We start from the raw sequence: 26724 nt of genomic DNA on the forward strand, positions 1-26724 counted from the left end.
CATGAAAGTGTTCTGGCTAAGTGGAAAAAATAGAAATAAAAATTTGAGAGAAAGATGCCTAAAGCAGTCAACAGCAAAGACAGTTTTATATACAGACATTCCAGGAAGATGAAGATGTGTGGATAGGTCACATGAAATGAGCAAGATACTGTCCTGGTCAAGTGGGACAGCATGAACTCAGAAACAATCATTCACTCCTTCAGCTATCTCAGGAAAGGCCTGACATTGCAGGCAATTCCTATACCTCCACATGCTTGCGTAAGAGGCAGAAATGGAAAAAAAAAAAAAAAGTGATTTACTTAAACATGCATATTTCTATAGCTGGAATTAGAATTAGAGACCTTCAAGCCTTTCCACTCTAAAAGCACCAACAAATCAGGGTTTGGAGCACCTAGCAGTTTACTAGATGATCACCTACCCTTTTAGATTTCTATCCCATGTTCCAGGAAAGATTCAAGTCTTGCTTCTAAACCCAGTTAAGCCTCTAGGTTTATGGTTAATATTAGTTGAGAGGGCATGCAAATGATGTACTCCTCATTTCTTTGAGGATTTAGCTGAACTGTTCAGAGGTCTAACGTAATTCTTCAAATCTTCATCTTGAACTTCTACTTGCCATCTCACTGGGCACTGAGGTCCACTTTTCTTATAAACTCCGGTCAGAGCATTTAATTAAGTTTTTCACCCATAACCCTATTTTCAAGGCTAGACACACCATAAATGACATTAGGGACAATTTATCATCTTCTACCTTCCTCTCTTGTTCTACCTGTTATTAAAACTTAAATTGAAGGGAACATTGGCTGTAGGCTCTTCTGAAACTCCGATCCAGCCTCAGTGGAATAACATTCCACCAACCCACAACCTGTAACATCTTTCTACTGATAGAGCCATTGGATACCCAGAATCTAATAACATTCTGCTTGAGCCTGTACAAAATCCTTTTCAGGAGAGTTAAAGACTTAAAGAAGAAAATTCTGTACAGACCACTCCTTTCACCCAGAGAGGGAAACAGGTAGAGGGTAAAGAGGGGAAGGATCACTTGGACTGTCCACGCAAGTCTCTGCTTGCCTGCTTTTAACAGCCTGCATCGTCAAGCAGAAACCTTAACAGACAAGACATGATTAGCAAACGCTTTGTGCTCTTAAAGGAGAGTAATTATAGGCATGTGAAAAAAGGAAGAGATCCCCGAGGTACTCTTCCTTGCATGCCTCCCGAGAGGCAGCAGGGCCATTAAAAATTCCATGATGAAGAGGAAAAACAGCCTGGGAACAGCCAGGAGGCAATACAGCAAATTAATACACCAGCTGTCCCTTGGGAGGACTGCAAGAAAGCAGGAAACTCTCCTCGCTTCACAAAATAAAATTATACCACTAATGATAACAGTCACCACACACACAAAACTGCTTCTAATGATGGGTGTGAAATTCCCAGTGCTATGCACACACTTTGAATGAAATCTCTTCTCATCACAGACATAAAGCAAGAAAGGTAATCTTGGCAGTGTACAATTCACACAGCCTTTCAAATAAGACTTCCCAAGGAACCTTCCACATAGAACTTCCTCCTTGACACTGAAAAGCCTTTCTTGAACGCCCCCATCTGCGCTCAGTATTCTGAGCAACAGATCTGGTTAAATGAAGCACTGGGTTACCAGTGACATGCTGCACTTCCAGATGAACTGCACCAAAATCCACCACAGAGGAAAAGAAAACCTTTCCACTAGAGAGGACAGACTCTACCTGGTAGTTATGCTCCATTGGACACATCTGTGATAGCAGAAGCTAAGCAGAGAGGTAGTTTTCCATCAAGCAGTGGGCATCAAGTTGAAGAAATATCATCAAGACAGGTTCTTCTTTAATGTATTTCACAGAATTCTCAGGGCATTAGCACCCCCACCCCATTCCAACAAATCTCTGAGCAGAGTTTCTTGAGGACAAGATGCAAGCTGTTAGGACCTTACTAAATCATAAAATACTAGAATTGACTCCATCCATGAAAAAAGAGGAAGAATTAACTGGGGCTCAATGGCTGAACAGAGCTTACAGAGATCACCTGAAATTCCTGTAGGAAAACAGACTGCCAATGGACTTAGCTCTTGAAGTACCTAAAGAACTACTATTAAGAGAACATACCTGTGGAGGAATCAATTTCCTTCTGTGCCCTTGGCAGCATTTTTACATAAAGCAGGCACCTCGCACTAAAGAATTCAATCCCTGCCACATTATGAGGCCATCTAACATTTTTTATTCTTAGCATAGTTGCCCTCCACTCCCCCAACCCCACCAAAGATGAGCACATTTGCCACTATAAGAAGGAACTGCTTTCCTAAATGACAGGCACTTAAAAATGCAGTCACTGCTAGGATGAGACAAGCAACTTCTCTGCCAACATTCAGTAACAATTCATTGGGGATACTGTTTGTCAGGACTGCAGTCACCTGCTCCTTAGAGGAAGGAATCAAGCATATGTCCATTGGTTAACTAGACTATATATGCAGTAAAACCAAGCAAACATGATCACTCCAGCTTCAGAAATCTCTTACAACACTCAATAGTTTTGGAAAAGCCCTTCACTGATCATCATAAAGGCAGAACTTTGCTACAGTCAAATTTGTGGGCAGGAGCTGTCCAGATCTCCTTTCCAGAGGACAAACACCAAACAGCTGGTCTCACCTGTAATTTCTGCATAACACAAAGTGAAACACCTGAGGCAAAAGAAAGGTTATCCTCACTGCAGATGAAGAGATCAATTAATTTTGCTTCACAGGCACAAAACATCCCCAGAATGGGGCAAAAGCACAGAAAGGAACCAATTTGCTGATGCACAATCTTCTGGATTCTTTTTATTCTCATCCAGCTGACCGTTTAAGAGTTGATTTCCCTCCCTTCCCCCTACCTCCCCTTCCAGCTTTAGCATGCTGGCTACAGCAGCATGAGGTCATGGTGCGACATCACAAAATTCCCTGCAGTAGCCAGTGGGAGGAGAGGCTTTGCTGGGTGGGTGCCAAGCTTCAGTTTATAGACACATACAACCTCAGTACATTTTTCATGCTCTATTTGCTAATTAACAAGGGGGAAAAAAAGCCAGGAAGCTTGAAGTCCAGACAGTTCTTTCAGATTTGATCCTTCGTACGAGCACATAAGCAGAGCTGTCCCCCAAGCAAGTCTGTCACATTGTATAGTGAAAGAGCGCAACCTTACCTTTAAATAGTCACCTGCAGCACAAGAACAGGAGTCACCTCCAAGACCAAGACCACCTCCAACACTTGGATTTCATTTAGGCTTAGTCAGCAAAAGGTGCCCAAAGAGCATGTTAACCCCAACCACGCAGATTCAAATGTTAACCCCAACATTTGGCCAGACCAGATCTAAATTGCAATAGAGAAAGATACCAAGCCACTGGAGGTCACCTCAGGTGAGTTCTGAATCTGTTCAGAGGGTCTATTTTAGGCACCCAGGAGACCAAAACGCCTCAGCAAAGCACTCACACTAGTCTGTCAGCACTTTCCCTTTCATCTCATTCTGATTTGAATATTGGGGAACAATACTGTGCCCATTTGCACCTACATAACAGACTCGCAGCAACTCGTTGCACAACGAAAAATAGATCACATTTATTTCTAAAAAGACCGTATACTCTGCCTGTCTGTCACACAAAATATTTCAATATGTCCTGAGTGCTTAGAGTACTGAGTCTGCCAGCTAAGCTGCGTTGGTATGTTCCATGCTAAGTTTGAACACAGGCCTCGCAAGGAAAAGTGCATTAACTTCCAGGCCAGTGACTACTGTTCAGACTGCATAGTGCTCCTGAAGGGAAGTACGGGAGGGAAGTCAGACAACCCCAACAGAGCAGAGCAAGGGAGTTACCTGGCGGTGCAGTGTGCTGGTGAGCATCTTCGGTGGGAAGCATCAGCAAGCACATCCAGAGAGTACAGAGGAGATAATGGATTGAACTGGAAAGTCAAGAGATTTTATTTAAGCAAAGTGTTAAAGGAAATAGTCTCCAGATACAGCTGCTCAGATCTACTCCCTGTAGTTGTTCATACAGTATAAGGAAATCTTTTCAAAATCCCAATGGATGAGCCTAGATGAGAACTGACTCTCAATTCAGATGAAAAGTTAGCACAGGGTGCAACAGAAAAAACTCATAACCATCTTCTCCCGACAGACAGCCCTACAGGCACACTTTTCTTCCACCTCACATAATTACATATGCTGGTTGACTAAGAGCATACTTGAAGAGCTCTACTGCTGCATACCACAAGCAAAAAGTTCTCCTCCCTGTAGTGAAGCCCCCTGTCCACATTCATATTGCAGCATGAAAAGTCACTGCTACAAACAGTGCAATCACAGAACTTCCCAACAGTGCCAATATTCCCGGTGGCCATACGTGTCACTGAAACAGATCTCTAGAAGGCTCAAGGCCCACCAGGCTCAGATCACAACGAGCTCCCAATTCATTCCACAGCAAGTGAGCTGCTCCTCCCATTCACAAGCTTCCCTTGCAAACTGCTTAAAACGATTTTCTGAAACCACGTGTGGTCAGGCTAATCTTGCATCCTTTGTAAGATATACACTAGACAAACCCTAAAGGCATCAAGCCTGTGCTTCACTGTAGAAAACATAACTCTAATATATTTTTTATGAGACAGGAAAGATATGGAACAAATCTACTCATAAAATGCACATCAAAAGCTTTGTTCGGTTCACGTAGAAGATTTAGAGTGGTCTTCGGTCTGGGGTGCCCACGTTACACTTCCATTCAGGGTCTCCTCTTTGTTTATAATTCACACCACAAGCAAAAAATTCATTCCCATCTGCTTTGCAAGGTGCTTCACCAGTTCCCAGAACACTTGTTCTTGAATTACTAGGGTGACTGGTACATGCATTTCTGGATAGGGATAATCCACAGCTGTAGAAGACCTCTCGTCAGAAATGCTTTATGCTAGTCTAGAACTCAGTACTGGGCCTTTGCCTTCAAACTTTCTGGCAGAGAAGAGGTACTAAGTACAACAAAGCTTCCATTATTGGTAAGCTCCTCCTTAAATTGGACTATTAGTTTATCATCAGTGAAATAACACCACAGCCGCACAGTAGGGGAGAATCACCAGTAACTCTCTGCAGCTGCTTCAAGTTCAGTTATGAAAAATAAAACTGATTTATACAGGTCATTTTGAAAGCTTACAGAGTTATCATTCTTAAAAATATAAAAGTGGTATGTGAAATGCTGCCATTAACAAGAAACGCACAGTTGCACAAAGGCCTAGAAATTACTTTGCACAAAGTCATGGAAATAATTTCTTGCCACGTATGTATTTATAGTCACCTGAAGGGTAAAACAACTTTCAGTCCTAGTGTTCACCAATCAAAAACCAACTTGCAATGGAGCAGAAGGGAGTGTGCAGTACAAGGAACACTGTTACAACATGACCGCTCAATTGGAAGTTGTTTTTTTCTTTGCTTGCTGCTATCAGGAACCCGTGCTCTTACACTGTAAGTAAAAAAGCCTCCTACCACTGAAGCTATGCAAGATTTACATACAGAGAATACAAAACAGTATGAGTACCTACACAAGAACTTCAGTCAGTTAAAAGAGTGCCTATTTCTCTTGCTAATCACCTCTTACTTTTTCCTGTTACAGTTGTTTATTCAATTAGTCAGGTAACTTTTTTTTTTTTTTTTTACCCATTCTCTGTTGAAGAGACTATCAGGAAAAACAAAGCATTCAAAAAGAGAAAAATGTTCCAAATATTATAGAATTTTATGAGGCCAAAGTTCCTCCTGCCAAGAGTTACTTTCCCTCCCACTCATTATTGGAGAGGTAGGCATATGCTAACCTGAAACAGGGAGATAAACAAAAGGAGTTTGTGAGCTATTCAGTTCAAACAGACAATATAATGCTAGTGACATGAGTTGCATTCAAAGCCCAGAAGACATGAGTTACTAAAACAAGAAGGGACAAGGCTACCTTACCTCACGTGCAAACGCCACAGTGTGAGGGAAATCAGAAGCCAGCACTTTGTTCTTTCTAGAGAGAATGAAACCAAGAAAATAAAAAAAGTAGAGCACAGTCAGCTTACCTGGTTGCGATCTCTCTTCCCCATGGATGGTAACCAAAAACTGGAAGGAGGCAGTCGAAAGGACAGGTGGGAGCAACGCCAAGGAAGGAAGGAACACAGGGAAAAATGAGGGTTGAGGATAAGGACAGAAGGGCAAGAGAAGGACAAAGATGGAGGGAGAAAGAGAAAGATTAAACATCAATAAGACTCGTTAAAAACAAGAAATTTCAAACCCAGGGAAGAGAACTGGATACCAGCAGGTGGTGAATCAGGCTGGACCCACTGCACTACACTCAGGAGGAGTCACCTTTACTGCTTTTACCTAGCCATAGCCCAACAAGAACAACATTAGAGAGATGCCAAGGAATAGGCACCATGTCTATTTCCATTGGTGGCTACAATTTTAAAACACAAACTGGGGAAGGAGACAGAGAACACCAAAGAAAGAATGCAATTTCACTACTGCCTTGTCAGCATCATTTCTACAGTCAGGGTGTGTAACAATAGCGTGAGTCCACAAAGAAGCTTTTTAAATAACTAACATACAGGGCTCAATCTTCTCACACTGTGCAGGAGATACGCAGCTATTACAATGGCACAGTGTAAGAGAGGGGGAAAGAAAAAGCTGACTGGATCCAAAAGGACATCTGAGCAGTGTCAACATACTAGGGCAGCCTAGTAACTAAAGAGTCAGCAATTTCAAATAAGAAAACAGAGAAGCTGTCAGCAGAGGACTGTCTCCCATTCAGCAGGTGACTGCATTCTTAAGTTACCCCAAAGCTCTTCATTCACAAAAGGGAAGAGGACCCCGTAGTTCTTCCTCCCCTCCCAGAGCTCTACCCAACAGCTGTTAAGGGCCTTACTCTTTCTGGCGCGGATCACTAACAATATGACCTAGCCTCTCGGTGCCCACAGTGCTCATGGAGGTCTCCTGAAACACAAAGACAGGTAAAATGTTGCAGACTCATGCAATGAGCAGACCTAAGTTTGCTACTGCCCATAAGAATAGATCTTGCTCCCCCAGCCCACTCTCAGCTAAATTTACCCACCCTCTCCTTTTAGAATCTCAACCTAGTTGATTTAGTTAATTATAATGGCAGAAGACCATTTGGTTTTTATGTTGTTGCCATTGTTATTTATTTATTTTACTGTTTTAGCTACTACATTTGCTTGCACAGGGGTGCACAAAGGACTGAACCAGCATGAAGTATGTGGCACAAAGATGCAGTGAAGAACAGGGAAAATGGCTGAGGTATGCTTGTTTCCAGTTTGCTGGTGTCAGCTGAGGCAGGCACAGGCTGAGAGGTCAGGACATCACACTACCCCACCCTACTAACAGAAATCTTCCTCACAAAACTGCATCCAGCCTCTTCAACCAAAGGGGAAAGGGACTCACAAAGAGCAGGTGAATGAAACAAGGAAGAAGCATAAAGTTTGCCCTTCCTGAAAACAGCAATTTAGCATGAGGACATCTAGCATCTATAAAGAAAAAAGTATATCCAATGAGAAAGGACTTGCTCTGGGAGCATGTTTTTCCCTGTGATTCACTGCCCTGTGTATGGCTTGAGGCTGGTGTACACATACACACACAGCCTGAAGCACCAGCTGTTCATATCTGCATAGCAGCTCCCTCCAGGAAAGAAAAATACTTTGTGGTAAGGGTGTGAAGATGAGGGTAAAAGGTTTTCTCAGTTAAGAATGTTCACGGTTTCACTCCAGGTTACATAAGCAAAACACATTCAAAGTTTAGGGGGAGTAGTAACAGCAGGGGTAAAAGATGGGCTATTTGTTATAGCAGGAAAATTATTAACTGAAAGTGCCGTAATGTTTAAATTTACGGTTTATTACTGTGTAAATTACAAGCCGTACTTTTGGTAATTAGCAGCTCGCTGGCGGGGAGCTCTGAATGAAACTCATTATTTATGATTACAATTTAGAGAGAGATGGGGAAGGGGGAGCAGTGACCTCCGCTGCAAATGACAAAGATCCCTTTAAGGTGATGAAGATGAATTAAACAAGTAAATATTATCCTTCTCATTTGGATCATTAGAGGTGCTGCCAACAGGCCCAGCCACTTGCAGGTGGCCTGAGGAACCCTACCCCAAAGCCAGGCTCTTGCCTGCTGAGGATTCATATTTTAAATACTTGTTACAACTAAGCAAGGTGAGTGGAAGGAAGAAGGGACAAACAAGGATCTTCAGGTATGACAACAGCTTCTGAAGAAGAAATCCCACTTGCCTAGAATCCAAGCCCCTCTAACACACCTTAGAGTTAACAAACTCTCTAAAGCCAGCCAATTCAGAACATAAGCAGCTGTCTTCAAGATCACGTCCCAGTAAAACGTAACATAGCAGACTCTCAGAAACATCTTTTATAGTACACAACTGCACTCCACACTCCAACATCCAGACCAAGCATCCAGACCATCTGCCAAGTATTGTTTATTCCTTTAAGAACAGGATTAGCATTTTTGCCCTATGCTTATAAAAAATGGTTAATGACCATAAAAAAAAAAAGGTCAATGGCTTTGGGTAACATTACTGTATATACCCTTTCACTCTATCTCATCACTAAAAATGGAACAGCTAAGACCACCTGCTTCTGCAGTCATTTATATCAGTTTTCTTCCCAACCTAAAATTTTACCTTCCTTCAGCTTTTGGTTACCTCTCTGCCCTTGTACTCCTAAATTACAGGCATGTAAAAGTCTCATGCTATCATTATTTTCCCCTACTTACTGTCTAAATCTTCTTGATATTTATTTTCTTTGTCATTCATCTTCAGACCTCCTATCATACTGATCTTAGCACTAATCAACCGTCTCTGCCACTCCAAGCCTGTCTCAAAATCCACTTGGTTGCTCAATCAACTTTCAGCAGTGAAAACATTTAACCGAATCGAAGACTGTATGAAAAAACTGCACAGGGCTCCCTTTCTGCAGGAAAGGATTCAAGTGCAGTCTTAGAATAGCACTTCAGCAATAATCAGCATTGGAAATACAAATGAATTATCTTGCAAAAGGGAATACCTTGCCAACAAGCCTCCTTCGACCTTTTCGGAGACAACGGGCAGCAGCTCCTGGAAGGCGATTCAGGCGAGCATGAAAGCCTGAAAATCAAACACAGGAGAACTGAAAATTCTTCCTGGTAAAACAGCCAGGAAAAATTGTTGATTCAGTGGTCAAAATAGTATTTCTGTCTCTGTTTCTCAATCCACATGAAGTAAATATGCAATTTTATTCACAAATCAAAAACCCCATTTAAAAAAAAAAGACAGCTGATAAGAGGAATAATGAGTATTTTTGTCTTCTACAGTACTAGTGCAGCTATTTTTAGCTAGATTATTACAAACAGATCACTAATATCAGTTTATGTTGCAGCACCTGTGAATAAAATCTACTCATCATCAACATCAAAAATTCACATTCACACGTCATTCCTTGTGGAGCTCACCTCTCTGAGCTGGTCGCGAGGGCAAAAGAAACGTGGAATCTGAAAGCTTTTCCAGTCCTGAGTCAATCCGCTCCACTTCAGATCGGTGGTCAGCTCCCCACTTGGGAAGGAGGTTGGGGACAGTGAATCCTGGGACACATTCTCCTTCATAAAACCAATCACTCTGCTCATCATCTCCTAAAGAAACAGGATGGAATTACCAACGAGAAACGCCAATGTGCCCTGTGACTGTCCCACAAAGTACTACAGGTAGGCATTTTTGGATGTGGAATAACAGCTGAAGTCTCATTAGGAGTTCCTTCCTGAAGAACCTTATATTTGTATTCTGTTTCAATCACCTGCAGTAACTATGGAGCCTCACTAAATGCTTTAAACTATACAACTCAGTCTACAAAATTTCCCTACAGAACAAAGCCTTCTTTATAGACCTGCCTAGGGCAGCTTTAGCACTCTGTTGCGGCTGCATCTCATCAACCTTAGTTCAGTGCTGTGTGATGTCTAATGCACAACTCTTCCTCTGAAGTAATTACTGTGACAGAAGTAGAGGCCAATCATTTGGCACACACGTTCTAGGCCACCACAGGAAAGATTTCACAACAGGACACCAGGCTCACAGAGTAGGCAAAAGGAGCATACTCACTGATGATGCAGATCCCTAGTCTCCTAATACAGCAGCAAACAGGAAAAAAATAAGGCTTTGAAATGGTTGCTCTGAGTGTAAATATTAACCATACAGTGAGTCTCACTCAATCAAAATTCCTTAAAATCTGTCAGAACTACAACCTCCCTGCAAAACTAGAGCAGCAGCAGCAACAGAAGTCATTACCACAATGACTCCATAAAGCAGGGACACTGTAATTAATAGTTGCAGTCTAATACTGACCTGCATTGGACACCATTCAGGGTAAACCTGCCTGGCCGGAAATCCCCTGGGGGCAGTAGCACGTGAGAAGTGTAAGAAAAAGCAGGAAGACAGCAGAGAGACACTTAGCCCTTCAGTATCCCATCTAAGAAACAGTCCTGTGCAATTGCAAGGTACTTTACCTTGCCTGAAAACATTACTAACACACCTGACTTCGGGAAAACTCTCATTTGCCTATCATTAAGACACGAGGATTCCCAGTTATTCTCCTCTCTCTCTTTACCAAGTCACATTATCCCTGACTGAACTCCATTATGCCTACCCACACACCTTGCCAGCCAAAAAAAGCAGAAAAAAACTCATCCAAGTATGAATCATCTCACACATAACAGAAGAAGCTGCACCCAAAACCAATCAGCAACAGCAAAGACAGCCAGAACACTTCAACCTAAAGCTCTCACACTGCCTATTTCTGTGATGTCAGTTGATCGAGAATGCTTATGACAAACATATTTTGAAATATAGACATACCCCTACCCACCTTACATTAAACAAAAGGTTAGTAATGTTGTCTAGGTCTTCTAAGCGATCATAACTCATGCAAAAATATCCCTTACACTTTTGGCTCTGCGAGCATAGAGCAATGTCATACCTCAAATCACTACTTCCACATGACAAACATTAACAACCAGGATCATGTACTAATACCTCTGCAACATTTGCCTTGAGCAATTCCTGTGCATTTTACAAAAACTTTCAATCAAATTACACAGTAGGATCATCCTCCGCTCACTGCAATTTCAGCTACCAGTGCATTTCAAAGACAACTCATTTAATTAGCCACAGCAAATATGTATTACACAACATAACCTCAAAAGGAGGGGGAAAAAAGCTCTATTCAACTTAAGTACATTGCTATTTCAACTTATTCAGTTTGGGATTGACTAGAAAACTATCTTTGGTATGATCTATGACAAAAAAAGTATCTTTTGTGTTCTCTCCACTTCACTGAAGCAAAGACCTGTTATTTACTTCTCTATGACCAGAAATTATCAAAAAAGGAGGGAAAAAGATGTTCCTTATTTAACCTGAAAATGCAACAACATGTGATTTTCTAAGATCTCATCAGCTCTTTTTAACGTAAGCTAAAACATCTTCTGCATACAAAACTGTCACAGTATAAACTGTTTAAACAAGCAGAGGTGACCACAAACCTCTAACAGGTATGTATGCATGCACACATGTATACGTGCACATCATCTACAGCAATCTTGTCTTGAGTGATGAGGTAAAAATTCAACTCTTCAGTCACCACACTGCTTCAGCACCTGGTATGCTAGTGCTCACTAATTTCAGCTCCCCAAGAAGAGTTATCAGCAAAAACAGGGGATGGAAGATTTGGCCTTCCTGTTGATTTTGAAGTAAGGGAGGCTGAAAAAATTGTTTCCAGAGCAATGCTGATCTCTGAAATTCATACTCTTAGGGAAAGTACTCCAGCCATCTATGGTCACAACAGATCAGCCCTACAGTCTAACACATCATCGTAAAAAACTGTACGTATGTTTGCTAACACCATACTGCCTCACACAGACACCTGGGCTGGTAACAAGTTAGTGGGAGCAATATTTCCCACTGAGTTACTGGTTCTACTTCCTTTAGCACTCACATATTCCCAGAAGAGATCTCATCCAAATCTTAGCTTTTGAAATGTGACAGAGTGCACACCTGCATGATCTACATGGCTTTACAGGTCTCTAGGGTCATATCCCACCTGCTCCAAGTGTAATAGTCCCGAGTGCCTATGTGCCTACTGCAACTGTTTTTGCACTTACTTCCACCACATCCCCCAGAAACTGAGCACTAAGCTGTCACTGATAAAATCAGCATACAGTCCACACTCAAAACCCCTAAGAAATCATTTCTGCAGTAGACATTGAAGATATTAGGCTCAATTAAGGCACACAAGAGCAAGGGAAGAACAGGTATTTACAGAAATAAAATCTATCACACATTACTGGTTTTCTTAGCAGTTCCTTAGGTGATTTGTCATACTAACTGATTTTTTGGAGCTTTCTTTTCCTGCCCATAGAGATAAAAATAACGACAGATTCGGGCTGTGGTATGTAAACAACATCTAAAACACCTACAGCGATAGATCATTAACTTTGCTATCTCACTAGGGAAAGCTCTTAAACTTTTCTTCTGTTTCCAGGCCTTGCCAGAATAGTAGTTCCTTATATATACTAAATGTTATAGATCTGATATACAAGAGTGTACTGTTACCAAAAATCACACCTTTCTAGCCCTCTCAGATCATTTTCTTAACTTCTAGTACCTCTCAGCCACTAGCCTTTCTCCTGTACTTCCCTCTCTGTCTGTCTTCAAACTTAGATCCTTCTTTGTATTTATAAGTTAATAGAAATTCTCCAGTAACACTTGAAGAAAATCACAGGACAGTTGTTACCTTGGCGGCCCTCATCATTGGTAAACAGGCCAGTATCACTGCTGCTGCATACACTGCTGGTTTCACTGCAACAAAAACAAACAAACAAAAAACACTAAAAAAAAATGTTGTCATTCCACCAGAAAAAAAGCAAAAAGCATTTTCTTACATTTTACTAGCTTCTCTGAGACCAAAATGCTATACATATTTCACAGAAATTAGTTACCATTGCATTTCAGATACATGACTGGCTCTAGCATGGGATATAATAACTTCCTGTTAAATCCTAGCAATGCTGCATCACTTGGAAAAGAGTAGAATCCTGTATCTAGTCTAGTTCTAACATATCAAAAAGTAATTAATACAATGGCATTTGCCTCGGGTACTAGAGTTAATAACCTAACTCTGACATTGTGTGGAATACTCAGTAGGAAATTAAGTGTTGTTAACTGTCCTTGGGTCACTTAAAAGCTATTGAAAATATCTAAAGTTTTGTATTTCAGACTTCTTTTTTTTTTTTTTCTCAAATGTTTTACAGAGCTACATAAAGCCCCCTTCAATCTACAGCAACTTTTATTTTCTTTAGAGGGAAGAGCAATGGGTACATTTGTAACTCCTCAGCTAAATACCTTAGCACAGCAGGACTTGCTACTGCTCAACGCCGCACGCTTTGCATTTGCTGAAGCGGTTACAGGAGACTTAATTCCTGAACCAATGAATTAAACTAGAAATTAATGTGTAGAAAGCCGTTAATTGACTGTAAAACTAGATGAATATTTGCAGCAGAAGTACATGCTCAGGTCAGTCCCAAGCATCTGATGGCTTTAATGCTGATATTAAATCAATCCTCAGACACTTCGAGCAATACTTCCCCTGATTTAGCTGAGGGATATAAGAACAAGCGGAGCTATTTTCTGCCCACCCCTTTATCACTAAGGCCCTATAGGAGATGTGAACACCAGATGTAAGTCAGCATCCCAATCAATCCCTAGTCGGGGAGTGTTAGAAAGCATCCCTTGATCCCTCCAGGGGGATTGGGTCATACTAGACACCAACTCCTTTAGTTCTCAAAGCAGAAGGATGGGTTATCACACAAAGTGTAATCCCAAAGAACTGCAGGAACATAATAAACCTATTCTTCAGTATATTGTTGCTCTTGGAAAATACACTCTGAAGTGTAACCAAATAAACTCATTGTGTGGGGGTTATCTATAAGCTTTGCATCTTCATCATTGCATAAAGGCCATTTAAACTGCAAGGATGAACAGTCTGTATGTTATTCCCACATTTCAGTATGTAAGTTGATATCAAATTCCAAATCAATTCATTACAAAGTTCGGCCATCCACTCGCCCTCCCACATAAACACAATAGCAATTAAGGCCAAGGACCGATAACCATGAGTCATTTGTTTCACTCCTAGCTCTCCTACCAACTCACTGTAAGACCCTGGACAAATCTCTTAGTGTGTCTGCTTTCCCTTTTGAAAGCCTGGATTAATAGTCCTCACAAGCAGCAGATGCAAGGATTGAGTGACTGCTTCGTAAGGGTTTTAGCATCTTCAGAGGAAGGGTGCCTGAGAAAGGAAAAAGCATTAAGTCAAGATTCCAGATCACATTAACAGTACTTTAAGCATCCTGTTGTACTGAGAGCTGTTTAGTTCCTTACAGATAAACATTACTGCCAGTGCCCTACTTGAATGAATTTTTGTGGCTCTCACTCACCCTCTTTACCACTCATTTTACATTTCAGGGCTGAACACAAACTAGACTCCTCCACAAGCCTTTCTGCAGGTCCAGTAAGCGCTGATTAATGACCTCCACTTGCAAAGGAGGCTACTTACCTTAACCATGAAATAATGAATCCTATTGATCCAACAACCTACTGCTATAGAGTGTTATTGATCACCCAATCTTTGGTTAAAATGGTCCTCATTTAGCAATTTCACTGTCACAAACACCTGGAGCAAAGCATGCTTATAATTAAATAGTTTGGGGGAGTTAAAGTGAGAGGTGATGGACAGAGATCTCAGGTTTCCCCCATTTATTCTTTCTCCTGAGCTATTGTTTGTGTCAGGAGAGATATTGATTTTCTATAAAAATAAGAAAACAAGAGGCACCGAGGGGCTGCAGAAGGTCAGGCTGGGCTGGAGAAGGAGGGGATGCTGAACACTCTGTCTTTGTCACTTGCCTTCCAAGAGAGGAATTTTTTCTTTACTGAGAGACTGGCCCCCAATTCATCAGCGTAGCCAGGCTCTCGAGTGCCACTGCAGGCTGTCATCAAAACAACTCCCTTCCAGCAGCGCTGGTTACACTCCCGGGCCAGAATACATCAGCATCAGCCAGCAAAGTCACAGCACTGGTGGGTCAGTGCAATGCAGTTTGAAAAAGTCAAGTTACAGCACGTGATAGTAGATTAGCCAAACCAAACATCTCTCACCAGTGAGCACATCACTCAAAATGATTTGTCAGACAGCTCTTGTACCATGGTTTGTTCTGCCCTCAAGCTAAACCCAGACCATTCTGAGAGTACTCAGCTTAGATCAACAAGAACTTCAGCACTCAATATATAATTTCCCTTTGCTTTATTATGGCTGCAGGGAATCTCGGAGCATTAGAAGAGACAGAAGGTTACTTCTAACAGTCTTAGCAGTTAATTGTCACCCTTGTACAAATATACAGATGACTATTTAAACTAACATCGCTTGCTTCCGCTGTTGTTTCCACAATTATTTACAAATTAGGCTTTGAGTCGTGTCATTACCCAACTTAGAAACATCACTTTCCCTCATCATGTTCCTGCACATCTTTCCTTCTCTCAGTTTACATTCACCTCTTGCCATGTTTGGCAATTTCAAGTATTTCATTCTATGCACAGTTTGAATCACAATGATGCAGCACATCTTCTTCCATAAAAAGATGAGGTGAAGCCCTACAAGCAAACTGCAAGCACTACCTCCCCGTTAAGGATACATTTCTGAAGCCTTCTCAATGAATGGGAGTCTATCTATTGAATACAGTAGGCTTTTGATCTGACTTGGGATAAGGAGCTTTGTAGAAAGCAGAGAAAATGCTGGTATGTTAGCATTTAAAGAGATTCTTCTCTACATAACAAAGAAAAGCAAGTGTCATTGGAGTGGAGGAAAAAGAATGTGAAAGAAACCATCAGTTCTGAATGTACAATTTAGTTTGTGTAAAAACACATTAGTTTGGTAACACACCCCATCACTGGGGGTCTCTTTTCCCAGGTGAAAAGCAAAGGACACGAGGCAGGGAGGTGGTGGAGTCACCATCCCTGAAGGTATTTAAGAGATGTGTGGATGTGGTGCTTAGGGACATGGTTTAGCAGTGGACTTGCAGCGTTAGGTGGTTGGACATGATGATCTTGAAGGTTTATCCAACCAAAATGATTCCATGAACAGCAGCGGAACCAATACAGCATCAAAATGCTCCATAAATTGCTCGATCATGATGGGTTGTTTCCAAGTACTGTGAGCTTTATCAGCCACTTTCCCTCCCCTCAGCTGGCGATGACACCCACACGATCCTCTCTCCTAGGCATCCCATTTTCTTCTCCTTTCCTCAGGCTATGCCCTTGTTACACATCTCTGCAAAGTACTCCTCTCATGGTACCAGGAAAAGCAGCTAGAGCAGAGTAAGAGCAGGGTGAGCACAGCCAGTTTTGCTCTGCTAGCAGCAAAGAGCTATATTTGGAGCGGCAGAGACCAAAGCCTGATCCTCCACTGCTGCGAGGGATAGTTAGTCTGCAGCAAAGAGAGTTGCGTGTGTTTCTCTCCAACTTTGACCCTCCCTAGTGAGTCACCGCACAGATCACACATGTGGTGTTGGAGACATCAAATATTCTGAGAAATATTTGATTTCTCAGAAAGAGAATCCCAAGGATTTGGCAGCAGATGGTAAGTGTCATTTGATGCAGACACTTGCACAATAATTAGTTTGAGAGCAAGGGACAACTGAGACAGAACAAAGCGATATCCTCAGCATGGTCCTTAAGTAACAGTCCAGACAAAGCTGTTTGCTTACTCTTCTAAAGTCTGGCACAAATAAAGGCTGGATGAAAGCCTGCTGGTTTAAGTTCAAGTTTGACATGATGGAACAGGCTCTGACTGGTAGAAAAACCTCAAGGAACCCTGTCCATCACTGCCACATCAGGTAAGACTATCTTTCAGTCCATCACCAGTGACATGCAACATTCAGGGGCTACTTGGTGTGTTTCCTTTCCTGGACTACCAGCAACAGCACTGAAAAGACTGAAGTGCTTTTAACAACACATAATAAAAAGACGTCCACTAGTCTCTGGAAAAGGCCCACTCTGTACTCACTTTTTAACCTAAAGAGAGCCACTTTTCAAGAAAAAAAAAAGACCTTTTGACCTTTTTTTTTTTTTTTTTTTTTTTTTTTGCTACTTCCATCCTCTAACAGTCACACACAAACCAAAAAAGCAATAGTGGTTCCCAGGATCAGGACAGTGAGGATGTATCACAGCCTGTGCTTCTCAGAGTCTCTCAGAAAATACCTTTGAGCAGTTTGCCGCTATTACCCACAAAGCCCTCGATAACCAAGTGCCACTTGTCCACTCTGACAAACTGCAGCAGCTAGACAGCCAGAACACTTAAATGAACCCGAACATATGAACAATTACACTGGAGCAAACAATTATACTTGTCAAATTCACTGCCCTCTCTCTGACAGTGCCTATTACAGTGGATGCCTGAGGAAAGAATGTAAGACCATAACACCAATTGACTATTTCCTTGGTATGTTCCTATAGCTTCCAGCAGTTTCAGGGCTTCCTGAGCATGATCTTCTATCTGGACTATAACGCTTAACAGCCCCTGATAAATCCATCCTCCACATCCCCCACTTGGATACGTTAAAGTTTCTCCAAAGTGTCCCACAGCAGAATTCCAAAAATTGTGTGTATGAAAAGTAATACACTTTTTTATTGAATGTCTCCTGCTTCTCACACAATGACAGTCTCTACTCCCTTTTTGTACGCTATTCGTTAAGAAATCTCCTCCATTTGACTCTCAGCAATTGTTTCTTTTCTAACCTGAAAAGTCTCTTTGTACAGAAGCAGCTTTACAACTCTAAATATTCTAAAAATTAAACTCAAGGGAAAACTTCTCAAGAGCAACACACGAACAAACTCAGACCACAATATTTACATTTCTTATTTTCATCTCTATACATTTCTTATTTCATCAGAAGTTCTTCAAAACTGGACACAGAGATATGCCAGACTCCACTGCTTGTGCAGACCTGTCCTGTAAGTATACAGAAGTTGGGTGAAACTGAATTAATCTTCTCACTACTTTCTCCCAAAGCTAGCCTTTCAGGACCTGATTCCAGATCCACTTAGAGATGCAGAACTGCAGGCAAGATGTTTTGACTGAGGTCCATACAGTACCTGCACAGAGGGCTAGCGGTCATGATGGGAGATCTGACCTGCTCTCTGTTATTACTTATGGTAAATTCTGAAAACAAGACAGTTCAAATCAATTGGACAACCCAAGTGCCAGCAGGGGATTTAGCTGCCAATTCTCAAGCCACGAGCATGCTACTTTGTAGCAGCAGAGCCACAGACTTTTCAGAGGGCTGATTGTATCATATAAGCCAGAAACATAATAACTTTGCCAACTTTTCAAAGTGTTTGTCCACAAAGAAGTGTTTGTCAACACTAACAGGAAAGGCTGCTGGAAGAAAATCTACAGTTTAAAAGTAGCTGAGGGATTTCCACTCTTCAAAAAGAGAACAGCATTGAATAATTTTGATAAGAACTTCTCAAAGCAAAGCACGGGATTTACAAGCAGCTGCAAGTGAGGCAGCCAGCTAGCTCTAACACAGGGAAGAAACCGAGATCTCACCATTCAGACATATTTTCATCTGAGCCCTGCTTCTGCTCATCAGCTTCGCACTCCATCCGCTCCTTCCTTCCCCCTTTGCTGAGGAAGGGCCTGTTCTCTCCTGTTTCACAAAGGCCACGACTAGATGACGTCCAAGGCGCGTTTTCCTTCCAGCGTGAAAGACGCTGTTTCTTAGCTGACTTGAACCTGCAGCCCCTCTCGTAGTTCCACTCTGACACCCTGAGCTTTTGCTGCAGACTGGCAGCCACCTCCGATGTCACGCGTTTGACTTTCCGACGGCGCCTGAGAGGTCGACAAGGCGCGTTCTCTGTAAAGGAGTCTGACTCATGCCACGAGTGTTGCTTGCTCCTCAGGGTGGCACTGAGAGCTGGATGTCGTTTGACCACTGCTGTGTCATCAGAGTCACTGAAATTGGCTGTCAGCACCTCCCGGCAATCCTTCACAGCTTCATCCAAGCTTGACTCTGAGGCCTCGCTGTAGCAGCAGGCATGCTCTGCCTGATGCGTGAAGTCTGAGCGTCGTTTGCGACCCCGTCTCTTGCGAAGCTGACGTCGCTGCTGCCGTGGGCTTAAGGCCATCTCTTCCCATAGCTCATCCAGCTTGTTTTGTTCTGAAGTCTGCTCTAAGGCTGAAGCCAAGTCATGCACCAGTTCATCCATTGGCAACGCCTACTAAAAATGACAGCAAACAATTAGCACCAGACATAAATATCACTACTAACATGTTGCTAAACTACAGTATACTATAGCCTTTGTAACATTCACTGAGTTACACACTTACTTTGAGCTGCCTGGCAGAAACAATGCAGCACAACTGCTGTTTCTTGGGCTAATGTTCACTCCTTCCTCCCTTTTGCAAGAGTTAAAACCTGCTTCTAACCATGGTGGTAGGGACGTCACTACTGTGGCAGCTGGGTCAAGTGCTCTGAAAAGGCCTTACGGCTGCATCTTTTGCTTTGAAGGCATGTGCTCTATTACACATCTTAAGGGCGACAGAGCCTGCAACTAGCTCCCTACCTGCTGTGATTGTGCTGGCTACTATAAGCCACAGGGATCAGCCCGCACGGCAAGCAGAGGGAAGTCTTCCCAAAAGTAGACAGGCAGTAAAGCTGGGAGCAAAACAAGAAGTAAAACAGGCAGCTGGCAACTCAGCACCAGCACAAGCCACACGGGACCCTGTGCTCCTTGCGACAGCGTGCGCAACACCAAGCCCTGCTTGCCACAGGCGGGCTTCCCACCCCTCCTCCCTCCGGGCTGTCAGCGCCCCAAACCCCTACCCCCCCCCAGCCACCTCCCCCTCCGTGCCACGCCGAGGCGGGATTCCCCTCCCCAAACCCACGGCTTCACACCCAGCCACCGGGCCCCGTCCCACAGCAGCCCCGGCTACCTCAGGCCGCCCCACAACGCCCCCCAGCCCCCGGGCAGCCCCCGGGCAGCCCCCGGCCCCTGCCGCGCACCGAGGCCCGACCCTGGGAGCCCACCGAGGCCCCCCGGCCCCGCTCACCGGCCCGCGGCCGCTCCGCCCGCCCCTCGCAACGGCGCTTCCGGCCTCCCCGGGCCGCTTCCTCCCCGCCCGCCCCGCCGAGGGGCGGGCCTGGAGCCGGGGGTTGGCCCGGGACGGGGCCGCGGCACCTCCCGGAACGCCCCTCGGGGCCGCGGGGGGGAGCCCTGAGGGAGCGCCGCGGGATGGCGGCGGCCTCCCAGGGGCGTCCCCTCAGCAGTGGTCCCGTTTCTGCCGAGCTCTGCCCCCCCCGAGCCGCTTCCAGGCGCTGTGGGGATGGGGTGGGCGCGAGGTGCCTCGACGTGGCACCGCCACCACGCCACCGAGGCTTACTGTCACCCCAAAACACAACTTGTCCCACATGGAGACCCCCCACCCCCCGTGTCTTTACATTCACAGAATCACAGAATTTCTAGGTTGGAAGATCATCGAGTCCAACCTCTGACCTAACACTAACAGTCCCCACTAAACCATATCCCTAATTCCACCCCAGTGACCGCTGAACACCTTCAGGCACAGTGTATGAGGCCCTTCCTGAAGCTCAGCACCCAGATCTCTGATCTTCACACATCCCTTGATTCACTGCGTGTACCTTATCAGGCGCCGCGGGTCGGGTTATGAAGTTCTTATTTATGGAAATATCAGCCACCGGCTTATCTGACCTCTGGCCTGCTTGCGAATGAAAGTAACGTCTGCCCTATAGAAGGCCCGGTGTTCCTGATCGATTTTCTGAAGATTTGTGCTTTGGTAGGCCCTGTTGTCGGAGTCCCAGCCCGTGTCTCTACAGATCATTAGCTGCTAATAGAAGCTGTATGTTCGCAGCCCTTGTCATGCGCTCACTCTTGCGCTGCTTGATTTTTATTTTTATTTTTTAATTGCAAGATGTAGGTAACCAGTAAACTAGGTACCCAAACTCCTCTGTTTCATTCCAGTGCTGACACACCAATTTTATATATCTGGGTGAAACTTTGTTATTTCTCACGTTAAACCTCTCTGTGTAATTCCCCTGTCCTTCTTAAGCATATTCTTAAAATCTCTCCCATTTTATAGGTCACCAGCAGCCATCAGGAAAGCCAAGTGTGACCCCACACTCACGTTTTACTTAGCTTTCCCTTTTGTTTCCCACCTTTCTGTTTATTTAATCCACGTGGCAGCATTCATATTCAAGCCAATATTGGTTCATTTTTCAAGTAACATTTTACGAGGCAGTATATTAAAGGCTTTGCTGAAGTCCAGATATATTACGTACATGGCATTCTCTTCATCTGCTAATTTTGTAAATTAAATCAGAGAAAGTAATCAGCTTTGTCTGACATGATTTGTTCTCTATAAATCTACACCGCTGCTTATTGCACGTAGATCTATTATCCTTTGTATTTTTGCATTTTTTTTCTGCTTCTATCCTGTCTGTGGCCAGGAACAGAAGTTATTCTGAAACGGCGATAATTGCCAAGATCGCGACTTCACCCTGCTCCCCCCTAAAAGACTGGTACTGTGCTTGCTCTTCCTCAGTCCTCTGGCACCCTCCCTAGTTTGCTAAGATACTTCAGGAATAACGGTAAGAGAAGCCTTGAGCTTGTGGCTGACTCCTACACCCCTCTAGGACAATCACCATTTAGCTTCACTGAGTTCTCTCCATGCCATTTCTCCAACTCGTCCTTTATTTTGTTCTGAGCTGTCATTTTAACATTTTCATTACCTTTTAGTTGTCTGAGAAATTTCCATGGAAAAAAAAAAATATTAAAAGAAGAAAAACAGTCATTCAGTAGATCATTTTTATCCAATTCGTAATGTGTGACTTCAGTTAAGTTACTTTCTCTGCATCAATTCATCTCTAAATGTCTGTGCTTTTGTCGTTTTAACCCTTTCTATGGCATTAACTCACTCTATTTGACTGCAGCATTTTGTTTTCACTGTCAGTTTCCTATTTCCAATACAGGGGTTTTCTTTTTACTCTCAGATCTGAGAGCCAATCCCTCCTAAAATCTAATCCTGTTTTACCGCTGCAATCCTTTTTCATGCTTCAGGATATAAAACAGCTACAAAATGTCTGGGTTAGAGAGAAACTCCCCTGATGGGAAGGTTATTCTGTAAACATCCACTTCAGAGCTTCTTACCCCTTCATTTCGATCACTCCGTGCTGGCTGCGGTTCTGGGCAGGACAACAAATTAGACAAACAGTTGTGTAAAAGCATTCCTGTGTTGGTGTGTCCTGGGCAGATGCACAACAGCAGATGCCCAGGCTAATTTCTCTTATTTTCCATTTGTTTTCCCGAACAGTTCTCTGCTGTTCTTTTGGTCGGCAAGCTGTTTTGCAACTGATATAAATTTTACTTCACCTATTTTTTTTTAAAACAAATTTCAGCATTTTAAACTAAATTTCAACAGATGTCAGCAGCTTCTTCCTGATTTGGGGGAGGTGGGGGCTGATTTTCTGGAAGAAGGTTAAAGGTAGCAGAAGTGTTTTTGCAATTTGCAAGTCACAAGAACTACTAATACGATCCAGAAATAGTTCATTCACAGTACAAGAAAGAAAAAAAAAAAAAAAAAAAAAAAAAAAGACACTAGGAGTTAGAGAAATAATAATGGGGCAATTAGGATAATCTAGTTTTGTACAGTTTATGATATTTCTGTATTTCTGTTCTGTCTCACAAAGTTGAGAAGTGAGATGGTAACTATAAATTCTGAATCCTTGCCTGAGTTCAACGTAATCCCTCATCCCTGGCAAATTATTTAATATTTGTGTAGTTTGTGGATTTCCTGCATGGACAACAGGAACTGGTCCATCTTCTCAGCATTCATTTTGCTTGTGAAATGCTCTGGGCATGCAAAATGTTCAGCACTCTTATCCTAGCTGGATTGTTAGCCTTTCCTGGGCTTTGCACATGCAGCTATACTTTTCCTGCCCAAAGGCTGTTGTGACCAGCACCAAACTGTTTCTGGGACTAGAGATGGGAGCGGAGATGGTGGTGGTGAGGGACATTCCTGAGGTGAGCAGGAAAGGAAGGTCCATGGGATGCTTACAGCTGTTGTTGCTGCTTCTTTGCCAAGCTCATGCTCCAGCTGGCACAGGGAGAGGTATGGCCTGGTAGGACAGGAGGAGTAAAGGGGTCGTTGCTCTACCCCCGCAAATGATCTGAGTGGTCCCATGGTGCTTCTCAGCAAAACCTTCCAGGGGTTAAAAGGAAAAAGAGAGAGACAGAAAGGGGACAAGAGACAAAGGGAGGAATAAAGTCAAAAAATGTGCCGTGAAGCTTCTTGCAGCAAAATGCGGAGAAAGTCATTTCCAACTTCTTTCATCTCGGAGATGAAGCCACTAAATAAAAGGGCAGCGCAGAACACAAGGGCTTTTAATCTGTCTCATCTCCTTCATAATAACTGCAAATTTTCCCTGGGCTCCTGGGAGTGAGCCTCTTTCCTCTGTCTTTGCCTTATCTCCCCCCTCCATATTTCACAGCCGGCTCGGCTCCCCTCACTCGGCTGCCCCCGGCCTAGTCTCCGAAAGGCCTGTGGGAGCCGCCAGCTCCCAGGGCCGCATTGTTCCCGGCTTGGGAGGAAGCTCAGGGAGGGAATTGAAGGCAAGTCAAAGGGAAACGGCATCATCGCTGCTTCATTAATGGGAACCTTTCAGCAGAAAACATATCAGAGCGAGGTCTTTTCAGAGGCAGTAATTAGCAATTTGGAGCCTTCCCCCCTCAGGAGATGCAGCTGCGATCTAACAAGTGGGAGCAGTGCTCGCCTCCTTTTACGCTTCGTATTTATTGTTTTTCATTTTCTCCATCTTCCTCCCATTGTCCGGCCTCCTCCTCGCTGCCAGATAAGGGCCCTTTATTAATCGCTCCCTTTTAATTCTTCATTAATGATAATAACTTTCTCTGGCACGCGGAGAGGAGTTAATCTTTCCTGGGTATTGAGAAAGGACAGGGCTGAAAGGGAGGGAGCGAAGAAGTGCATGGTGGACAAGGCTGTACCACCACATACTGCCCTCCCTCCCCACCGCCTGGAAAGAGCTCCTGGAGACTTTGGGTGTCGAGCCGTGAGATGCCCCTTGGAAAGTCCTGGGCTGACAGTGTGGATTTGGTAGGACAAACCCTGGCTCAGGGAGCAGGTATACTTGGGCCAGATGGAGGCAACTCCTCGGTGTCTTTGCCAAAAAGCCAGTGGATTGGTGTAACTGGTGGTCTGTGTCTACTCATCTTGTAAGAACACTCCCTCAGGCACCTTCAAAGCCCGATTTCCAAACTGCCAATATTGCCCAAAATTTAAATAGCACCTGAAAGTGGGAAAAAAAAAATGTATCTGGGAGGCTCTGCACAGGACAAGGCCCTCCTTGGTGCCTCCCTCCAACCAGTCTGTTCTTTCTGAGCACTGAATGGAGATGCAGATCCAACCTCAGTCAGGATTCACGAGGGATTTATGGCTGCAAGCAGCTGGCTGAGCAATGACCATGTGTGGGGCATGTGGTGAGAGCTGTGACAAGGGGCCAGTCCTGCTGATATGACCAAGTCAAATTCCTATCTACTGTGGAGAGGGCGCTGTGAGCAAATAGGTGTGAGACAGCTTAAAGCAAATGTGGTTATTTCTGTGATAGGCAAGAGACAAAGCATCACAGATGCAGAGTTCCTCAGGAAAGAAATTTAAATAGTAAGAGAAACCAGTTTTACTTGGATTCTTCTATGGCAAGGACATTTATATATAGTATGCAGGGTGCTAATAGTGCTGTAACTTAGAAGTAAGTTACAAAAAGAGAAACTGAGTGCAAGCAAGGCAGGAACTGAAGAACCACTAACAAGTTACAGGAATACCTCTAGTCTTACAACTAAAAGGCCAATCATGAAGCTCCTCATCTCTTACTTAACTCATTCTATTTGATGATTTTCTTTACTTGGCAATAGATCACTGCCTCCTGTATAATTGTAACAGTCTGGGTTCTTGCTGTGGCTGCCTGTCCCCCAGCCATCGCTGGTGTAATAACAGTGGCCGCTGAGCCACCCAAAGGGGCACTCATCAGTCTCCCAGCTGGCCTCTAGGGCCCAGCTAAATTCTGTGAGTTTTCTTTGATGCTCAGAAAAGAAATACGTTCACTGTGGCTGCAAAGAGCTGGAAGTGGCACTGGTGATGCTGGTGGGCACTGGAACATCGTGGACGTTAATGTCGGGTGGCAGGAACTGGATGCTAGCTTGCCGTCAGCAAGAGCAAGCAGCATTTCAAAAACTGTGGGCCTCAAACACAGCCAGCAGAGCCGAATGCAGGGATCACCCACAAGGACTGGTGAAGCCTCGAGGAGGGTGGAACGATGACTTTTTCAGTTATAATAATTGCGGGTTTTGCTTCCTGAAGGTCCTCTTGCTCCCCTCCTGTTGTCCTTGCACCTTGTCATTATCTGCCTGTTGCAGTGAGAGCAGCTGGAACACGGGAATGCAGAAGGTCTTTGTAGATAATGCTGCAGGGCATGCCACAAGTCTGCATAAAGCAGCCAAGCAGAAGAGGCAGAAGGCCTCACTGGCTGTATTGTCATTCCCAATTCAAGGGGAAGATGAAGATGCCCTGCTAGCTGCATGTATGAGCAGGGCTGGGCGTTTCAGCCAGGGGCGCACTTGTTGGAGGAGCCCTGAAAGTTGTCTGGTATCTGTAGGTTGGTCTGGGCCTGGTGCTGCTCTTTACACATGGATCTCTTATGCATATGGGTCTATAAATGCTTTAGAAAGCAACCAAGACGACAGCGTACCCTGAGTCACAAGTGTTACTAAAACCTTTGCACACAGCAGCAGCTGGATCCCTGTCCCAGGCTGTACCTAACCTCCCTCTGCCCTCCAGTCCAGCCTGCAGTCAGGACTCCCCTCCCTGGTCTCCATGTGGTTGCTCATCCCTTCTACCATCTCTTTCTTCCTGCCCCGTGCATTTTCCTGGTCCTTACCTCTTGTTGCTCGGGCCCTGAGCTGATCTGCAAGCCCCCACCCCTCAAGCAGATCCTGCTCACTGCCTTACCTGGCTTTTGTGTGCTGGGTGCTGTGACTTTCCACAGCTGTTCCCAGCACGGAGCCCAGGCACCCCCCTCCTGCTGCCCCATGCAGCGGCCAGGGGAGCCTGCAGTGCTGACATTGCCAAGCCTTTCGGAGGTTTGAGAGCGCTTCATGGTAAGGAAGAAGGCGGCAGCATGGATCTGCGGGGAGGGGGAGGGGAGCAGCCTGACAATCCCCTTCGAATTATAAACATATCCTCTTTAAATACATTTCTAAGGATAACATTTGTATTACTGCGTCCTGTGGCTGCTGATAGGGCCCTGCTTATCGCCTTGGTCTCTCCTCCTTTCTCTGGGCCCTGCTGGGAAAGGTCCCTATCTGGAGCCGAGCTGGCAATCCTCCGCCAAGCAATTGTTTCAGTCCAGGGGAAAAATTAATTTCTGCCTATCGTTAATTGAGAGAATTGTGTGGAGAGCTGGGAGGGGGGCTGGTGGGGGGGGAGTGGGGGATGGAATGGGGAAGAGAGAGATCGTGTTATTAACAGTGTCCCTTTCATAACTA

General features: G+C 44.1%; 1 protein-coding gene across 9 annotated transcripts in view; it reads right to left on the bottom strand.

Moving 5' to 3' along the window:
* The window catches only part of GPATCH2L (G-patch domain containing 2 like), a 38421-nt gene extending 18135 nt beyond the window's left edge, over positions 1-20286 (bottom strand). The window contains exons 1-9 of one of the 9 annotated variants that reach the window (XM_084288161.1): positions 20204-20248; positions 19717-19808; positions 18701-19371; positions 12836-12900; positions 9510-9686; positions 9086-9165; positions 6922-6989; positions 5973-6027; positions 3867-3952 (exon numbers count right to left, since the gene is read on the bottom strand). In XM_084288161.1, coding sequence (XP_084144287.1) covers positions 3867-3952; positions 5973-6027; positions 6922-6989; positions 9086-9165; positions 9510-9686; positions 12836-12900; positions 18701-19359 — 1190 coding nt within the window. In that variant the 5' untranslated portion in view covers positions 19360-19371; positions 19717-19808; positions 20204-20248. Of the gene's footprint in view, positions 1-3866; positions 3953-5972; positions 6028-6079; positions 6120-6921; positions 6990-9085; positions 9166-9509; positions 9687-12835; positions 12901-18700; positions 19372-19716; positions 19809-20156 lie in introns of those variants that run through there. The other 8 variants (XM_084288160.1, XM_084288167.1, XM_084288159.1 and 5 more) reach the window with 8 other exon arrangements.
* Between the last annotated feature and the right edge of the window lie 6438 nt (positions 20287-26724).

The sequence above is a fragment of the Netta rufina genome, assembly GCF_964035555.1.
Source record: "Netta rufina genome assembly, chromosome: 5".
NCBI classification, from domain to species: Eukaryota; Metazoa; Chordata; class Aves; order Anseriformes; family Anatidae; genus Netta; species Netta rufina.